Genomic DNA, 18,728 nt, shown 5'->3' with positions numbered 1-18,728 from the left:
GGCCATTCTGCATTTACACAACTTGGATGGCAGTAGAATGTAACTAAACTGTAACACTTCTTTATTCTTATCACTTCTGTTTCCAGCTCATGAAAACCAACTATGAAAAGAGAGAAATGGTGGAACTGCCTTTTACAGAACACAGCGAGTGTGAGTGCAGGTGAGATAAGAAAGCTGGAAGACTAAAAGGTGGGGAAAAGTGGGGATGCAATTGGAAAGCAAAATGGTAAGGATTCTACAGAAAGCAAGTTTTTAAATGTAGAAGGAAATCATCACAAGGGTGATCAAAATAAACTTGCGTTCAAGTCTATCAAAGGAAATACACTAATTTATTTTCTCATTGAAGTGTAAAAATTTGTTATACAGCAGAACTGAACATGTGAGGATAATTAGCATTTACAAGGTTTGACGTGAAGAGCAGCACTAAGCTCATTAAAAGGCAGGACATGCCAAGTTGCTGTATACCTTTTAACCTATTTTGATTGTTTTCACTTAAAAATGTTAGCTTTCAAACTGAAGCATTTCTTAAGTGCCCTGAACAGCACAAAAGAAGCAGAGATTTATTATTATTAGAAAAAATGTTTTTGAGAATCCACAATATATTACTGTTTCGAGCTAAGCCACACTTACTTTGTGAAAATACTGACTGAAGACAATTTGCCAGGCTAATAAGATATGCTTCCTGCTATATCCCTAAAGTGTCTGTTATTTAGAATAGTAAAATGTAGAGCTACCTCTGGGTGTCCCTGTGGTTAGCACTGCTGCCTAGCACTGCCTGTGAAATGTGTACACTCTTACCTTGCTCATATTGGTTTCATCTGGAAACTCCAATAGTCTCCTGAAGAATAGCATTTTGAATTAAAAAAACTATTAAACTGGTCTAGTATGAGTTAGCGCTTCATCATTACTTGCAATAGAATTGCATTCATGAAAGGCTGGTTCTTCTCAAGTTTGATGCTGTTGGGACAACCTGTAGCTTTCTGCAACACTACAATGGAAAAAGTAAATTGATTCATTGATTGATAAACTTTATTAATCAACAAGGAGAAATGGTCTTTTCACATGACCTTTGGGATATGAAGAAGTTGTAATAAGTGGAGACCAGAGACGCGGAAAGGTTTGGGGCAGCCACCCGTTTATTACGGTTTCCCGGCTGCAAAAGTCGTTGAGGCATTGCAATAGTAGTTTACACAACAGAGTCCAAAACAGAACTGCCTGCCTAAGCCAAGGCAGTGAGCTTTATAGCACAGAGGGCGGAAATGATGTCATCCTCTGGGCCGGAACTGGAAGTGACATCATCCTTGGGGCGGAACCGAAGTGACCTCATTCTTGGGGCCGGAACCGGAAGTGATGTGTCCTTCCTGGAAATGGCGGTTCCTGGTGGGATTTCCCGGGTAAGACCTGCAGAGAACTCAGAAAGAGCGTCAGTGCACCCGCCCCCCCCTGGGCAGATGTATAAACAATATTTCCTAAGCCCTTCAGCTGCTTCCCATGCACACATGTGTGACAAGACTCCCCCCTCAGCCCAGACCCGTCGGGTCGGGCGACCTGCACCGAGAGGTCGTGGGCCCGGGAGAGGGCATCGGCGTTGGCATGAAGAGACCCCTGTCGATGAACGAGCGTATACTTGTACTGCTGCAGGTCAAGAAACCACCTCGTGACCCGTGGATTCGACTCCCTGTGAAGGGCCATCCACTTCAGAGGTGCATGATCCGTCACCAGAGTGAACACGCGACCCAAGAGGTAGTACCGCAGCTGAGTTACTGCCCATTTGATCGCCAGAGCCTCTTTCTCCACCGCCCGCGTACCTGGTCTCCCTGTCCAACAGTTTCCGGCTCAGGTACATAACGGGGTGTTCAACACCGTCGACGCTTTGGCTCAACACGGCACCCAAGCCTGTGTCCGAAGCGTCCGTCTGGAGGATAAAAGGAGAGAGAAGTTAGGGGAGATCAAGATAGGTGCTGAAGTCAGAGCCCTTTTTAAGTCACTGAATGCAGCCCCCGCTTTATCAGACCATACCACCGTATTAGGAGCTCTTTTCTTTGTCAAGTCGGTCAAGGCGCGCTCTCGGAGAGGCGAGGCACAAACCGGCGGTAGTACCCGGCCAAACCGAGAAAGGATTGGACTTGCCGCTTGGTTTGCGGACGGGCCAGGCCATTATGGCTTGCAACTTGGAACACTGTGGCCTCACAGTACCCCGGCCCACTAGGTAGCCCAAATATTTGGCTTCCCTCAATCCAAAGAAACATTTCTTGGGGTTGATTCGGAGCCCGGCCTCTCCCAGTGTCCGTAATACTGCTGTGACCTGCTGTATGTGTTCCTTCCAGGTGCTGGAATAGATGACGCGTCATCCAGATAGGCAGCACAGAACGAGTTATGGGGCCGGAGCACTTTGTCCACCAGACGCTGAAAAGTCGCAGGCCCGTGTAACCCAATGGAAGGACACGATACTGCCAGTGTCCGCTAGGAGTGCTAAACGCGGTTTTTTCCTTCGCGGACTCCGTTAAAGGAACCTGCCAGTACCCCTTTGTCATGTCAAGTGTAGTCAAGAATTTGGCTGGTCCCAGTCTCGAGGAGGTCATCCACGCGAGGCATGGGATAAGCATCAATTGGAAACTTGGTTAAGCCGACGGAAGTCATTGCAAAACCTCCAACTGCCGTCAGGCTTAGCAATCAAGACGATGGGACTGGACCAGGGACTACTACTTTCCTCGATTACTCCTAGTGCCAGCATTCGCTTGATTTCCAGTTCCACTTCTACTTTCTTTGCCTCCGGGAGTCTGTAGGGTCGCTCACGGACGATCACCCCCGGGTCAGTCAATATGTCATGCGCAATCAGAGAGGTCCGACCGGGTTTTCACTTACCACCTCTGGGACAGAGCGGATAGCTGCTTCGAGCTCTTGTTTCTGCCTGGGGGATAGCTGCTCGCCGAAATTAAGGGAACTTACTTCCGCGAAGAGAGAGCAGGGCTGTCCGGAGGAGGGATCGGGACCCCTCTCCTTCCACGGTTTCAGCAGGTTTACATGATATATTCGCTCAGCTGGTCGGCGATTGGGCTGTTTCACCAAATAGTCAACCAATCCCTTCCTTTCCTTAATTTCGTAGGGGCCTAGCCAATGGGCGAGCAGTTTAGAGTGAGAAGTTGGTACCAATACCATGACGCGATCCCCCGGTTGGAACTCCCGGAGAGTCGTGCCACGGTCATAAAGGCGGGCCTGTGCTGATTGCGCCTCTTCTATATGACTTTTTAGAATCGGTCTTATTGCATCAAATCTACCGCGCAATTGGGCGATATATTCCAAAATATTAGTGGAGGGCTGTGCCTCCCCTTCCCAGCCCTCTTTTAAAATATCCAATAAACCCCGGGGTTGTCTTCCGTACAGTAATTCAAATGGAGAGAACCCGTAGAGGCTTGAGGAACTTCCGATATGCAAAGAGGACAAGGGGGAGGAGTTGGTCCCAATCCCTCCCATCCTTGCTGACTACCTTACGTAGCATTTGCTTGAGAGTTTGATTAAATCTCTCCACTAGGCCATCGGTTTGAGGATGATACACGAGGTCTTTAAATGCTTTATTTTCAGTAACTTGGCAGTCTCCTTGAACGTTTCCGAGGTAAAAGGCGTTCCTTGGTCCGTCAGGACTTCTCTAGGAATGCCTACTCGCGAAAAGACTCCTACTAGTTCCCGTGCAATATTTTTTGTGGTAGCCGAGCGCAACGGAACGGCTTCAGGGAATCGGGTAGCATAATCCACGAGGACAGTATATATTTATATCCTCGGGCTGAGGGTTCTAGGGGTCCTACTATGTCAACCCCAATCCTATCAAAGGGAACGTCAATAAGGGGAAGGGGAACCAGAGGAGCACGGTCCCTCCTAGGAATTTGCCGCAGTTGACATTCCGGACAGGAAACGCAAAAGCGGCGAACCTCCTCATTAATCCCCGGCCAGAAAAACGGAGCTTAATTCGCTCTAATGTTTTATCGGAGCGAGATGGCCTCCAAGAGGGTGGGAGTGTGCTAACTCGCAACCCTGCCGCCGGTAGGTCCGCGGGATTAGCAACAACTTCCGGACCTTCCCCTCATGTTCAGCGACCCGATACAACAAGTCATTATCAACGACAAAGTGAGGTCCCTGTGGCATGGGCAAATGCGTGCGTTGGCCGTTAACGAGAACCACTGCATTCTTTATGTGTTTCAGAGAGTCGTCATTCCACTGTTCTCTCTTGAAAGAAGCCGGCGTCGCTCTAAACTGAAAGTGCAACTCAGAGAGCGGGTCCGGTCTGACCTCAAGGGGCGGAGATTCCTCCCTCGCTGCCGGGGCGCTAGTGGATGACGTAGTAGCCCGCGACGGTCCGGGAGTGTCTTCGTCACTCTCTTGGCCTACCGCCCCACTCCCTGTCGGCTGATTACACGGTGTGGAAGCAACTTGAGATGAATCGTTGTCATCTATAACGAGGCCATAAGTTTTTCGGGAATGCTTACTAAACTACCCGTTACTATCAGCCCAGTCTCGCCCGAGGATTACGGGAAATGGAGGATCCGGATGCACCGCCACGGTAAGTTGTCGAAGGGTTCCTCCAAGACATATGTAACACCGGGCGGTATTGTATGAGCGGATATCTCCGTGTATACATTTTAGACTGGTCTTCTTTTTAATCCACTGTTGCGGCAGAATAAAGCGGCGAGCAACGACAGACACGCTACTGCGGAATCGAACAGCGCTGTTATCTTATGTCCATTAATAAGAAGCTCCCCGTATGTTTATCCGCCAGGGATTGCTAAGGGCACACAAACAACCCGCCATTGTCCCCTACGGTCCGCCTTGTTCCCGACAGGTCGCAAGCCAGACGGCCCGGCGACTTGAACAAGCTCTGGAATGCGTGGAAGGGACTGCTTTAGTGGGTCATAGCTCCCGGGTAGTCCACAGAGCGGCTGTTCTGCCCTCCCAGGTTTCACAGCCGGCCTCTGGGTTTGCAAGAGCTGCAGCAGCTCGTCCATAGAATGGAATTAAGCCCCAGGCCGCTGGGCAAATTCCTGGGGTAGTATTTTCAGCAGCAGAAAACAGGCCACTTGCTGCACTATTTGTAAGGGGTTAACTCGAATGGCGTAGCCACTCACCCACCTGTTGCCAGAGAGCCATAGCCTGCTCTGACAGCCCTTTGCTTGGGTTAAACTCCCAGTTTATGATTTCCTTCACCTGCCGGCCTGGGGACAACCCATCGCTTAACTGGGACCTTGGTCCCGATGGGCAGCTCGGCTTTCCTGCCAAGGAGAGCATACTGAGCCACTCGTGTGTGTTCCCCAGAAGCCAGCCCACGCCTGTGGGTCCCCTCTACGTTCTCCACGAGATGGGTGGTCCCCACCGAGTTATGCTCATGGAGCAGAGCCTGCACCGCGTCCTTCCTGACCCTCTGGCGCACTCCCCGCCCTGAAACTCGGCCCCGGTACTCACCCACCTGGTTCCGTGATAGTTCGTGTCCCGGTTCATCGGGGACACCATCCTGCCGGCTACGCCACTGTAATAAGTGGAGACCAGAGACGCGGAAAGGTTTGGGGCAGCCACCCGTTTATTACGGTTTCCCGGCTGCAAAAGTCGTTGAGGCATTGCAATAGTAGTTTACACAACAGAGTCCAAAACAGAACTGCCTGCCTAAGCCAAGGCAGTGAGCTTTATAGCACAGAGGGCGGAAATGATGTCATCCTCTGGGCCGGAACTGGAAGTGACATCATCCTTGGGGCCGGAACCGGAAGTGACCTCATTCTTGGGGCCGGAACCGGAAGTGATGTGTCCTTCCTGGAAATGGCGGTTCCTGGTGGGATTTCCCGGGTAAGACCTGCAGAGAACTCAGAAAGAGCGTCAGTGCACCCCGCCCCCCCCTGGGCAGATGTATAAACAATATTTCCTAAGCCCTTCAGCTGCTTCCCATGCACACGTGTGTGACAAAGTAAACAAACATTAATGAAAACTACAGTGGATTCAGAAAGTATTCAGACCCCTTCACTTTCTGTACACTTTTATATTTAAATCTAAATGTATAAATGTGACATTTGATTAGTTCCTGCCTTGTGCCCTGTGTTGGCTGGGATTGGCTCCAGCAGACCCCCGTGACCCTGTGTTCGGATTCAGTGGGTTGGAAAATGGATGGATGGATGAATTCACAGTGCACGTTAATGTTTTTCTCAACTCTGGATCAACTCATTTTTAAATCTACGTTTTTGCAAAGTAACCATTTTCTCATCTTAAATGAGTAGATTCACATTAAAGTAAAAACTCACATGAATAATTGAAAAGCTTGGTATTAAAGTCAGATTAACGCAATGCCACAAAAAGCTTCATTAGTGTTGACCATATATTCTCAATTAGAATTCAAATTAACATGGATCACCAAAAGACAAAACTGCCCAACCATATACTCCAACACTGCTAGTATCTTAACCTCTTTGGGGAAAAAGTGTACAAGCTGGTAAGTTAAATGGGCTAATCTATGTCATGTTTTCATCAGGACGAAAGACCAGTGTAGCAGGGTGCAATCAAATAGGGAACAGAATAGGGATTCCAAATTTACTACTGGAGTAAGATATGTGGCTTTAAAGGAAACTTGAACATGCAGTCGTGGCTCTAAGTTGGTTTGTGGAATCTCAGTTTATTGTAAAGACTGTTACATTCCAACTTGACAGCTGTGTTGTTTATGGTTAAAGAACAATCTCATAGTTTTAATTAAAACTGTAGAATAATGTAGATTTTTCACTAGAAGGAATACCACACAGAGCTTCAGTCCTCCACAGACTCTGTACACACAAAAAGATTTCACAACTTGCTTGTGTCTCTCTTTTTTAGGCCAAAAAAAGAAGCTCATATAAAACAACAAAGGTAAGTGATATTTTTATATGGTGTATTTCGTGACTTTAGCTTGTTCTTCATGCTTTCTGGTGTGTGTGTGTGTATTTTCATATTTATCATTTACTGTATTTGGAAAGTTATGTGGATTGATTTGCTTACACATACTGGATGCATGTTTGTTACTGTTATGATCATGTTTGACTGTGGGGTTTATCAAAGTATTGAGAGACTTTTGTCCATGGTGCCCTGTCTGTATTTCCAGGGATGAAATGATGGAAACAAGAAAAGAAAAAAAGAAAAGGAAAAAGAGCAAACCAAGTGCTTCTTTGTATGTGCAGTGAAAAGTATACATTGGACACAGAGAGACATTCAGAGACAGGATACATTGTACAAAATTGAGCCTATGCTTGCCATTTCAAAAGTCCTGCATTACATACATTTTATTCTTTATTACATGAAATCTTAATTTGTTTTTGGTTGGTTGTGAAACAATCCAAAATCCTCTCCCATATTCTTTTAAAAGAATGCTTCACATGGGAACCTGTACTGTATGTTGGTGTACTGTATATAATTAGTGGAACAAACCACAAGGACTTAAGGATTAATGACCATGCATGGGTCATACATTCTTCACAAGATCCTACCTCCTCTGTCTCACTGTGTCTTATCCCTTTATTTGTAAAAGTCCTCACTACATGTTTGCACGGAACTTGTTTGCGTCCAGTCAGCAGTAAATAGGATTATACTGTGTACTAACACCTGCTTGTTGGTCAGTATTGGTTTAAAAATCTAGGTGATCTAGTGTAACTGTGTCCTTTAAATTTTGGGTGTTTGCCAGCAATCTGTCTAAAGATTAACCAAAAGGTTGTCTTGTGTTCTGAAATCACAGCATGCACTGTATAAACGGGTGCACTAACGAAAGACCCACCAACACTCAGAAACTCAGAGTGCACCTGCTGCTGCAACAATAATACACACTCGTCTATTTCTTACAGTAACACCTTCTCTCTCTCTGTTTCTCTTTCTCTCTCTCCTTCACACACAGACAGTGCAGGCCATGTTCAGAGAGACGGAAGGTTTTAAATCCTGTGACATGCAAGTGTTCCTGTCGACCCATGCACCGTCGCTGCCGAGCTAAAGGACAAGTGCTGAATGAGAATACCTGCAGGTAAGTAACAACAGGAGTGCTGCAGGAGACTGCTAAGCTCGAGAACCCATTTTATGGTTGATGTTCCTCCAATGTATTAAGTAATGGTAGGAACAGCAGAGATGCTGGTATATAACATTACAGAACACCTTACATTACAGATGGGATTAATATAAAACAGCTCTAGGCAGGGACAAGTTTTCTAGGTGTCAGACCAAGTGAAAGGTTTCAGTGACAGCGCATTTTCATTCAGGGCACAAAGGCAGTTTTATTATTTATGTAGATGTCTTACTTAAGTTGGTCTGTCATTTAATGAACTCTCTTTATATGTTTATTGGGTCATTATTGTCACATATGCCAAGCACAGTGACATTCTTACTTGCTAATTAACATGTAGCATGTTGAGACTCTCTGGTGCAATGATTACTGACTACCTTAACACAAACTGTCTGTCTTCTTTACCTAAAAAATCTCAGAGCACGTTTGACAAAACCCAGCAGCAACAAATTATATACCAAATGTGGTAATGCATTCCATTACTTCTGCCACTTCCATAATGGCAATAGTAGAGCAATGTAGACAGGCTAATGAACTCAAGATGCACATTTATCAGAATATTAAGCAAAAATAGTCTATTCTATGAAAACCCACTCACATTTGGATAATGTGAAAAAAAACTCCACATATGCAAAGGTACATCAGCCCGGAGTCTCAGACTGTGTGAGGCAGAAGTGAAATCAATATGAAATACAATTAATTTGAGTAATAATCGCATTCAATTCATTGTAGGCAGATGCAGAATGATTTATAAATTTCAAGATTCTTCCAGATTTTATCGAACAAGGTTACAATTTCATTACACTTCTGTGTACGTTTCGTGTGCTATTATGAATGTGAAGTATGGCATTTTAGCCTATGCCAGCTAACTCCACATGTCTATGAGTGGGTAAATATGAATCTTGGTTGCTGTAGTACGAATAGCCAAAATATGCAAAGAAGAAAAATCAAAGAAGTTGCAGAGAAAAAGTTAACTCAAATCACACATTTTTGGGTAGTAGCTGGCTGATACAAGTAGTCATTATCCCAACAAAGGAAACAGCAAAAATATTATCATAAAACATGTTTCTGTTAGTCTGAATGGGATTCATCTCCCTGTGCCTATTTTGGACAGAATTGAGCATAAGGTAACCAAGCCAGCACACTCTGTGTATAGGGCCAATTCAGACTTGTCAGTTAATCTCACCTGCACATCTCTGGAATGACACCTTACAGTGCAATTAATTATAAACACTGTGAACATTAGTTAGAATACATACTAACTTAACACCTTCAGTATTATCATCACCAGCAACTGGTTGAATGTTGATATGGTTATTATAATAAGTACTTCACTACCCATGTGAGGCAAATTTAATTCCTAAAGTGAACTAGCTTATGTGTAGGCCATCCTTGTTTTACAGTGTTCAGTGAGTATGAATTGAAAATCCTAGTTTAGGAAAACTTAATTTGACTGGACAAACTGTTACCAGGGTACATGTGCCACAGAGCATAGCTGCTTTGTGCAGTTTCTTGAATAAGACCAATGGGAATGAACATATGGATGGCAGTCTTATTTAGGATAAAAATGAGTGATGAACTGTGTTCATACATGAAGCATATTTATCATTTCTTTTAATTCAGGCTGTCAATTGTAACTGAACAGGACTCTCAGTTATGGTTGTACATGGTATAGTTTAAGCCAGCACAGGATCCACCCAAGTGACATTACTTATTTTCATGTCCACTTATTAGGACAGTACAGTACATGTGTGGTCCTAAGTTATGCTATGTCAGAACTACCTCAGTCTTCTAAGTGATGTGTTTTTTTTCCCCCTCTGTTGCAGGTGTGAGCCATTGCGCCGATGAATAATCAAGGCTTTCGGCACATGCATATGTCAAATGAAATAATGAATTAAAATCAACGAAGTATCATGATGAAAAATCTGCAGCGAAGCAACAGAATCTTTCTGTGGGACAGCTAGGACAGCACTTTGCAACACCATAGTCCCCTGCTTTGAGGATAAAAGGACCGATGCTACTGAATAACACAGATAGGACACCCTACATACCACCCTGTTTTTAATGTAGAAACCTGTGAACTGAAGATTTGCTAGCTTCATTTATAGCTTGTATTTCTTCCATATAATATGACAAACTGCAAATAACATCTGGCTGGTGTTGCTGATTGAACTGTTTGGACACAAGAGCAAGATTAGGCCAGAAAACATAACCTTGGTCTCTGTTGATCATCCATCCATTTACAGTGTTATACATCTGGTGCTTGGGAGATGGACCACACTGTCAGCTTTTTCATGGCTATACTGTAACTCTACCATGGACAAAGGATTTGCATTACTAAAACCTTGGGCAGATTCTACTAGTAGGCCTTATGGCTAGTTAGGCAAGATACCTGCTCCTGAGGAATATAATCCTATTTCACTGAAGCTGGCTAAACTGTGGTCCTGTCCTCATTAAAAGCCATTTTGGTTTACTCTGCTAGGTCTATGCAGAGCACTTGAGTATGTTCAGGTTCCAACTTTCCCAAAGCTACTTTTACAAGAAGGAAGTATTAAAGTGTGAGAAGACAGAAAGAAATCAGCATAACTGCTAGAAAAACATTTTGGGTTATCATGCGGGGGAAAAACAAAACCAGTGTATAAACAGATGAATAGCCTTGTGCAAGCTGATTTCTGACATTACTGCATGCGTTAGGCTCAATGATGTGGTAGCACCAAAAGCTTCTTGTTGTTAGAAATAAAACATGCTTCACTTGGAGAAGAAGGTTAGTGACATGCTAGAAAGAAGCAAGCAAGCAAATTTTTGATTTGCTGAGTGGCAAAGCTGACAGGCAGACAAAGTAGCAGCTGCTGCCTAAAAGCCTAATTAGAAAAGTCACCGACTTTCACATTATTGAAAATCTCAGTTATCCTACGACTTTAGTGAAGTGTTTATTAATATCTTGAATAGGAAAAAAGGGGATAAACTGCCTTGCTAATTCTGTAGTATTATACTGTAAACTGCAGGACTGCTTCACGTTTAGCCTGTTAAAACCATCTGTACAACTATATTAGTTTGCTCAAGTGTATATTCTATTCTGTAAACAGTAATTCCAGGGTTTTTATTGTATTTTATTTATACAGAGTGCATGTAGAGTATTGTGTATAATTTAAGTGTTTTTGACTTCCTGTATCTTGTTAAGTATCTGCTTTGGAAAATGCATAATAATATATTATCTGTTTTATTCATTCATGTGGTGTATTAGACTGTCAGTACTTTGGTCATAGGTAGTTCTCTCTTTAGTCAATACTGTATCTGAACACTGGCAGAGCTATTCAGACTGCCATTTTTTTTCCAAATGCAAGTGGTGTGCCTTTCTTTAAAGTTTTCTTTTTCCTCTATGGCACATACAATAGGCTGCTTTAGAGAAAGGTTAGGGATGAAGCAAGTTTGATTGAATCTCAAGATGTTTTATAAAATCAGTTATAGAATAGAGAAACTAGTACTGTATCCTTATTTACATAAACCAGAGCAGTCTGAGAGTGGTTCATCACCAAATTAAATGGCTTTTGAATCTTGAAATACGTATCCCTGGAGCCCTGCCCCTAGACATTTTTCAAGTTTACATCCATTATGCCCATCTGCCCACCAATCAATTTTCTAAACAGTTAATCCAAGGTAATTGTAGGCCACAGCATTGTGTGCACAGCAGGAACATACTCTCTCTCTGTCACACACACACACCCCCAGAGTACTCAGAGAAAAATACAAATAAACATGGGGAAAACATGCAAACTCCACACAAGTAGTACCAATGCCAAAATATCAATTACAAGGTGAGGAGCCATTAGGAAACAACACCAACCACTGTGCCATAATACCATCATGTTGCCAGCAATCACTGCATCAGCAGGAAACGGTGGCAAATTACCTCTTCTGGAATGGAACACAATCCACAGTAGTGAACATTCCTCTGTAAACCAAAGAACCTCAGGCTTACTAAAATAATTAGTTACAAGAGACAAAAGGTGTTTGCCTCATGACTTTCATTCTATAATGCTTTTCTCTGACAACACTGGCAAAAATCATTTACTCCAGAACAGCTGACAAAGGGTATAACCCATTTTCATAGGCTACAGACAGTCCTATGCAGTGTACCATTGATTTTATAGGGGGCACCAGTACCCCAGTACAGACATCTCATGAGGCACTTCAAGATAGCATTCCTGGTATCCACAGTTCTCTACCCTTGAAGACTTACTTTTACAGCCCAGCCTGTTTTAATCATGCTAAGTGAGCATTTTGATGATAAAAACAATAGGTTAATAAAGTGTTACTACTTTCCGAGCAACATAATATACTGTAAGAGAGTTGAGCAATCCTGTTGCGCATTAATATTATAGTGATTTTGCCACCGTACACAGATAAACAGTAACAGGAACTTCCTGCCCAAAAGAGACATTCCTTTAGCTCCGTATTCTAGGTCATTCACTTTTCTGCCAAAAAGGCCATGAATGTTTACCCAGATTGAAAGTACAATATTTTGAAAACTACTGTACTTACACAATATAAAAAGATATTTTGGCATATACTCAAAATGTAATTAAAGATGAATAAGTGTTTCCTATATATATATATTTCTTCATGTCAGAGCTGTATTGAGTAAACTGTTTTGTAGCAACTGAGTTGAATTTGTAGAGACTTGATGTGCAAATTAAGGCACTGCCTTTAAAAAGACCAGAATTATGAGAAGTACATTAAAGAGTGGACTAAGAACAAAGTAAATAGGAATTCCATTAATGTGAGGCCATGAACGTCAGGTAGATACTTCAAGAATACTCATACCCATCTTTTAGTTAGCAACAAGAATGTCAAGATTAGAAAATACGAAAATTCCAAGTGAGATAACCCAGAAAAAAAAACAAAAACATTTCAAGCTCTTTTGAAATATTAACCTAGCCTCTCAGTGATAATAATGTGGGATCACTGTTTAACTTCAAGCTAAGACATAATGTGATTGCTAACCCACTTGCTGAGCAACTGTAGCATTCAGATTCATCCAATTCCCAAAACTGTTTTTTTTCCATGATAGGGTCTTTGGGGCCTGAAGTGTATCTTAGCAGCACTTGAACCAATCCTGAATGGAAAGCTAATTATTTGCAGCACATACTGATTTGTACAAAAAGCCTATTTGATTTGCTAATTAATCTGACGTGCACACAAACATTTACAGAAAATGCTAATTTCATGTAGACAGTAACCAATCGGAGAAACAAACTCAGGTCCCTAGAGCTATAAGGTAGCAGTGCCAACTGATGCACCATCATGCTGTCTAGAAACAGTTCTAGTTTTTATTATTCTAAATGACTGTGTTGGGATAGTCTTGGAAGTGTAACCTGGAGTCAGGGTTTTGACAGTAAAGGTGTTGCTACTGTATGGGAGGATTTCACTGTTTTATGTAAAGCCTATAGTTTCAATGTAAACACCACATTGACAAGTATTCATTGCTGCTATTATTGTGTATGTCTTTGTTTGTAAAGCTGTATATCTTGTGTATATATAACCTGAAAATAAGGAAAATGTGCTATTAAAAGAAAATAAGTATTTTTAAATTTCTTTTTTCTTTGATTGCTCTGCTGAACAGGTGTTACATAAGAAGAGCTTCCAATTGCGCACAGAGAATCCTTGACTGTCAAATTTTACATAGAATTTGCCTGACACACAACAGTTACAAAACCCTGCATATTACATTGTGCAGTGTCTGGGTATGTAATGCACCGGCAAGATAAACTCATTGATTTCTCAAAGTTTTAATTTGCAAAGGGCATCAAGACTGCATACTTATGGTTTTAAATCTAGCAACACGGTGTTTAAGGCCTGTTTCACCTGTTCTTTGAAATATTGTTAATGAGACATCTGTTATTATTCAAAATTCAGGATTTACTCTGTGTACATGACAACAATGACTTACATCCACCCTGAAAGTGATATAGCATTGTTTCATTTATTAACAGTTTTATTAAGCCCTAGTTTCTATAATATGTACATGCCAAATACTGCCATTCAAAATTTATTTGAAATAGTAGATATTATGAATGGTGCTATCACAAACAGCTTAGAATACAGTTTTTATATATATTTGCACACACACTAGCTGTGCTACCCCTTTAAGAGAGGTTAGGATCCAAGTAATTAACATAGACTTCAGCATTAACATTTGCAGTGTAACAAAAATGCATTACTACAAATGTTTGTAATGCACCATCTATAGGAACAATAGGGACATAGAAACCTGACAGACACAAATACAAACACAGTGTACTTGCAGACTGCAGTACCTATGAGGTCAGTCATGAAGCACCAGTCACGAAATGCCCACTGCGTGCCCTGTTACACTATGGTGAAGATTAGGGTTGTTGGAGGGTTGTCTGAGTCAGTGAATTTTGTGACTGACATCGTGGACATTACCTGACCTATGTCATGGGTTTTGCAGGCTACAGTTAGACCCATCTCAATACTTATGCTATTATTATTATTAAGGTTGATAAAAAGACCAGCAACACAACACATTTATTCCATTTGAACTTGTCAGTTTTTCAGTCTTTGCACACTTGCATTAAAAATTCAGTAATCTAGCCCTTGTTCCAGGCTCTGTCTTCTTTGTTTACCTCTTATATTGCTGTTATACTGGATTTCTTTCTCAATTTTTTTAATTGGTTATCAACTATTACATTGAGAACCTCCTGCTTTAATGTATTTTCTGACATTTAATCCTAGTAGTTTCCTAAACCAAGAGTAAACGCTTCCAGACAAAAAACTGCAAATGTTTTTTGAGCTATAACAAGACACCATGCAGACTATAAGAAAGCTTGGGTGTACAACAAATCACTTACTGTCAATTATTGCCTCACACTTTCTTCAGAAGACTGCCCTGACTCTTGAAGATACATGTGATGAAGCCCACAATTAAACATCAGGTAAAGTTTAATATGGCTAGAGAAAAGTGAATTAGGGAGACCAAGAATCAAATGCAGAGTGAAAGAGGAAGTTATAAAGAAAGCATTTGTGGTTGTATTTGAAAGTGAAAAACACCATCCCACATCACAGAAATGGCAATTATTCCCATAGTCAGCCAAATGAAGCATCGGGACATACTGTGTCGTTTGTTTATGCACCTCATCTTTAAGTGGCTCCTTAGATTCATCCCTCCTAGGGTTGATTGATCTTGGGTTCCTTTGCTATTTTTATTCTAGCTGGAGAGATATCAAGTAGGCAGGCCAAGTAAAATATAAATGAAGGAGTGACTGCCATACAGAAATGAACAGAATATTAGCAAGAATTAAAAGCAGTTTAGGTAAGAATGACAGAAAAGAACTTAAAAAAAATGAATAAATGTAGACAAGAACAGGTGGCGTTCACATTTAGACTTGAGTGTTGAAATCAGCAGTGCAGGAAACATCAACATTTTTCTATTCAATATTGGAAGGTTGGCCCCACATACAGTAAGTGAATGCATAAACTGGAATGATCTCTTATCACTAAGTCGAGGAGACAGAGTACAAATCTATTAAACTTAAAAGTAATGATGCAAGTTTTTATACTCTTCCTCAGACTGAGAAAGTCAAAATGGGCAATGCTCTTTTTGACTAGGTTTCAAGTAACACCCACAACCCTTATTGTCAACACAATAGACTGGACTTGAGGTATACATGCATTGCCAGTTTTAAGAGAAGGGCAGCTATACTTTCCACCCTAAACTGCATCTAATCAAGATATGGTGACATGTCAACAAATTCTGTCAAACAATCAGGCACCAAAATGAAAAACAACACCCACAATGTCTTCCAAAATTTTAACTAAACATGCATGAGTCCTTGTATAAGTAAATTAGTACTATGAAAGAGCAAGCTCTACCACCGTATCAGAAATGGCGAGAATTTCACCTGGATGCAAATACTAAATGTTGGCTGTGTCACAACCTTTTGCTCACTGCAAATGTATTAAAAAATAATTTTAGGTCTGAACTCCTGGCTCTAACCTTTGCCATACGTAAGATTTGATTTCTCCAACTTAGAAATTAAGAAGCTTTCTTAGTATGCAGGGTATAGGAAAGTGAGATTAATTTATATCACGCAGAATTGGTTATTTTAAATTCTTCACTGTCATGCTGTTTTAATCGTTTGATTACTAGTTCATAATTAACTTCTAACTCAGCAACAATGACTGTAACTAGAACTAGGAGTTCTTAAGTCAGGACAGTGGCTTTCAGGTATGTTTAGAATCAACTTTAAAATACCGCAACATAGTAACATAGTTGTAGTTTAAAACTTACAGCTAAACTCGAGAGCATATACAGTGACCACAAGATGAAGTTCTTCCTAAAATCCTCAGGATAAATTAAAACTCCCATATTTACCCCATATGTGCCTAAACCTTCTCTTGTGGTCCATCAAAAGGATTTGGCAGATTCAGTTTTCTAGTCATCCTAATTTAGAGTAAGCTATACATTTTATTAACCTGTCGATTACACTTTTCTTTAAACTGCTTATATACAAATATGCAACAAGCACCTTTGTCTTTTGTCCATTTCAAAAGAAGATCTTCACACAATTGTCTGTTCTTTAAACTCAGCATTGTTTGACTTTAAGCATGTTCTGGACCCATCTATCCACTCTGCCAAAATTCTCTAGCTGTTGTGTTTGCTGAACAGGAGCACACATAGAAGTGAACTGGAAGTAACTTTCCTACAAAACCATAATTGTTTTAAATAGTGAACTGCACATATACAATATGGTTAAATTAGCTAGCTGAAAGAAGTGCCTTGGGATCCTGCAACTTCTGCCTCAGCATTATTTTTGGTAATGTTAATCAAATAGGCAATGATGATATGTGTATTATTGAAAGGCATCTTTATTTTAAATATTTGAATAGTCATAGTTCAATAATAAAATCTTAATCATGTACAAAATTTCAATTTTCAACCTACGCCCAGTTTTTGTTTTCTAGATATACAGTGTAGCTGCATTTTCTCCAAAATTACCAAAGTTCAGCAGCTCTAGCTTGGGATTCAACAAAAGCCTGACGCACCAAAATGATTCCACAGACAAAATAAAAATATCTTCGTTTTTTAAAAGTTTTAGTTCAAATTCAAAGTAAAACAGTTCACACAAAAAAGAAAAAATTAAAATAGCTAAAAAAGGGAAAGGTTCTTGTTAAGAAATGTTCTGTTCAAAGCTTAAATCTTGTTACATTTCAAATTGTACAAACCGGATTCCAAAAAAGTTGAGACACTATACAAATCGTGAATAAAAACTGAACGCAATGATGTGGAGGTGCCAACTTCTAATATTTTGTTCAGAATAGAACATAAATCACAGAACAAAAGTTTAAACTGAGAAATTGTATCATTTTAAGGGAAAAATATGTTGATTCAGAATTTCATGGTGTCAACAAATCCCAAAAAAGTTGGGACAAGGCCATTTTCACCACTGTGTGGCATCTCCCCTTCTTCTTACAACACTCAACAGACGTCTGGGGACCGAGGAGACCAGTTTCTCAAGTTTAGCAATAGGAATGCTCTCCCATTCTTGTCTAATACAGGCCTCTAACTGTTCAATCGTCTTGGGCCTTCTTTGTCGCACCTTCCTCTTTATGATGCGCCAAATGTTCTCTATAGGTGAAAGATCTGGACTGCAGACTGGCCATTTCAGTACCCGGATCCTTCTCCTACGCAGCCATGATGTTGTGATTGATGCAGAATGTGGTCTGGCATTATCTTGTTGAAAAATGCAGGGTCTTCCCTGAAAGAGATATGACGTCTGGATGGGAGCATATGTTGTTCTAGAACCTGAATATATTTTTCTGCATTGATGGTGCCTTTCCAGACATGCAAGCTGCCCATGCCACACGCACTCATGCAACCCCACACCATCAGAGATGCAGGCTTCTGAACTGAGCATTGATAACAACTTGGTTGTCCTTGTCCTCTTTGGTCTGGATGACATGGCGTCCCAGATTTCCAAAAAGAACTTCGAATCGTGACTCGTCTGACCACAGAACAGTCTTCCATTTTGCCACATTCCATTTTAAATGATCCCTGGCCCAGTGACAACGCCTGAGCTTGTGGATCTTGCTTAGAAATGGCTCCTTCTTTGCACTGTAGAGTTTCAGCTGGCAACGGCGGATGGCACGGTGGATTGTGTTCACTGACAATGGTTTCTGGAAGTATTCCTGAGCCCATTCTGTGATTTCCTTTACAGTAGCATTCCTGTTTGTGGTGCAGTGTTGTTTAAGGGCCCGGAGATCACGGGCATCCAGTATGGTTTTACGGCCTTGACCCTTACGCACAGAGATTGTTCCAGATTCTCTGAATCTTCGGATGATGTTATGCACAGTTGATGATGATAGATGCAAAGTCTTTGCAATTTTCGCTGGGTAACACCTTTCTGATATTGCTCCACTATCTTTCTGCAACATTGTGGGAATTGGTGATCCTCTACCCATCTTGGCTTCTGAGAGACACTGCCACTCTGAGAAGCTCTTTTATACCCAATCATGTTGCCAATTGACCTAATTAGTGTTTATTGGTCTTCCAGCTCTTCGTTATGCTCAAATTTACTTTTCCAGCCTCTTATTGCTACTTGTCCCAACTTTTTTGGGATTTGTTGACACCGTGAATCAACATATTTTTCCTTTAAAATGATAC

At 41.5% G+C, this 18,728-nt stretch overlaps 1 protein-coding gene across 1 annotated transcript in view; it reads left to right on the top strand.

Annotated features, from left to right (window-relative positions):
* LOC120533789 (vascular endothelial growth factor A-like) overlaps positions 1–13,163 on the top strand; it is a 79,603-nt gene extending 66,440 nt beyond the window's left edge. The window contains exons 4-7 of the mRNA XM_039760744.1: positions 87–160; positions 6,838–6,870; positions 7,886–8,008; positions 9,871–13,163. Coding sequence (XP_039616678.1) covers positions 87–160; positions 6,838–6,870; positions 7,886–8,008; positions 9,871–9,892 — 252 coding nt within the window. The 3' untranslated portion in view covers positions 9,893–13,163. The remainder of the gene's footprint in view (positions 1–86; positions 161–6,837; positions 6,871–7,885; positions 8,009–9,870) is intronic.
* Positions 13,164–18,728: the final 5,565 nt, after the last annotated feature.

This window comes from Polypterus senegalus, chromosome 8 (assembly GCF_016835505.1).
Source record: "Polypterus senegalus isolate Bchr_013 chromosome 8, ASM1683550v1, whole genome shotgun sequence".
Lineage (NCBI taxonomy): Eukaryota > Metazoa > Chordata > Cladistia > Polypteriformes > Polypteridae > Polypterus > Polypterus senegalus.
The sequence above is the reverse complement of the archived record's forward strand: the minus strand, read 5'-3'. Positions and strand labels throughout refer to the sequence as shown.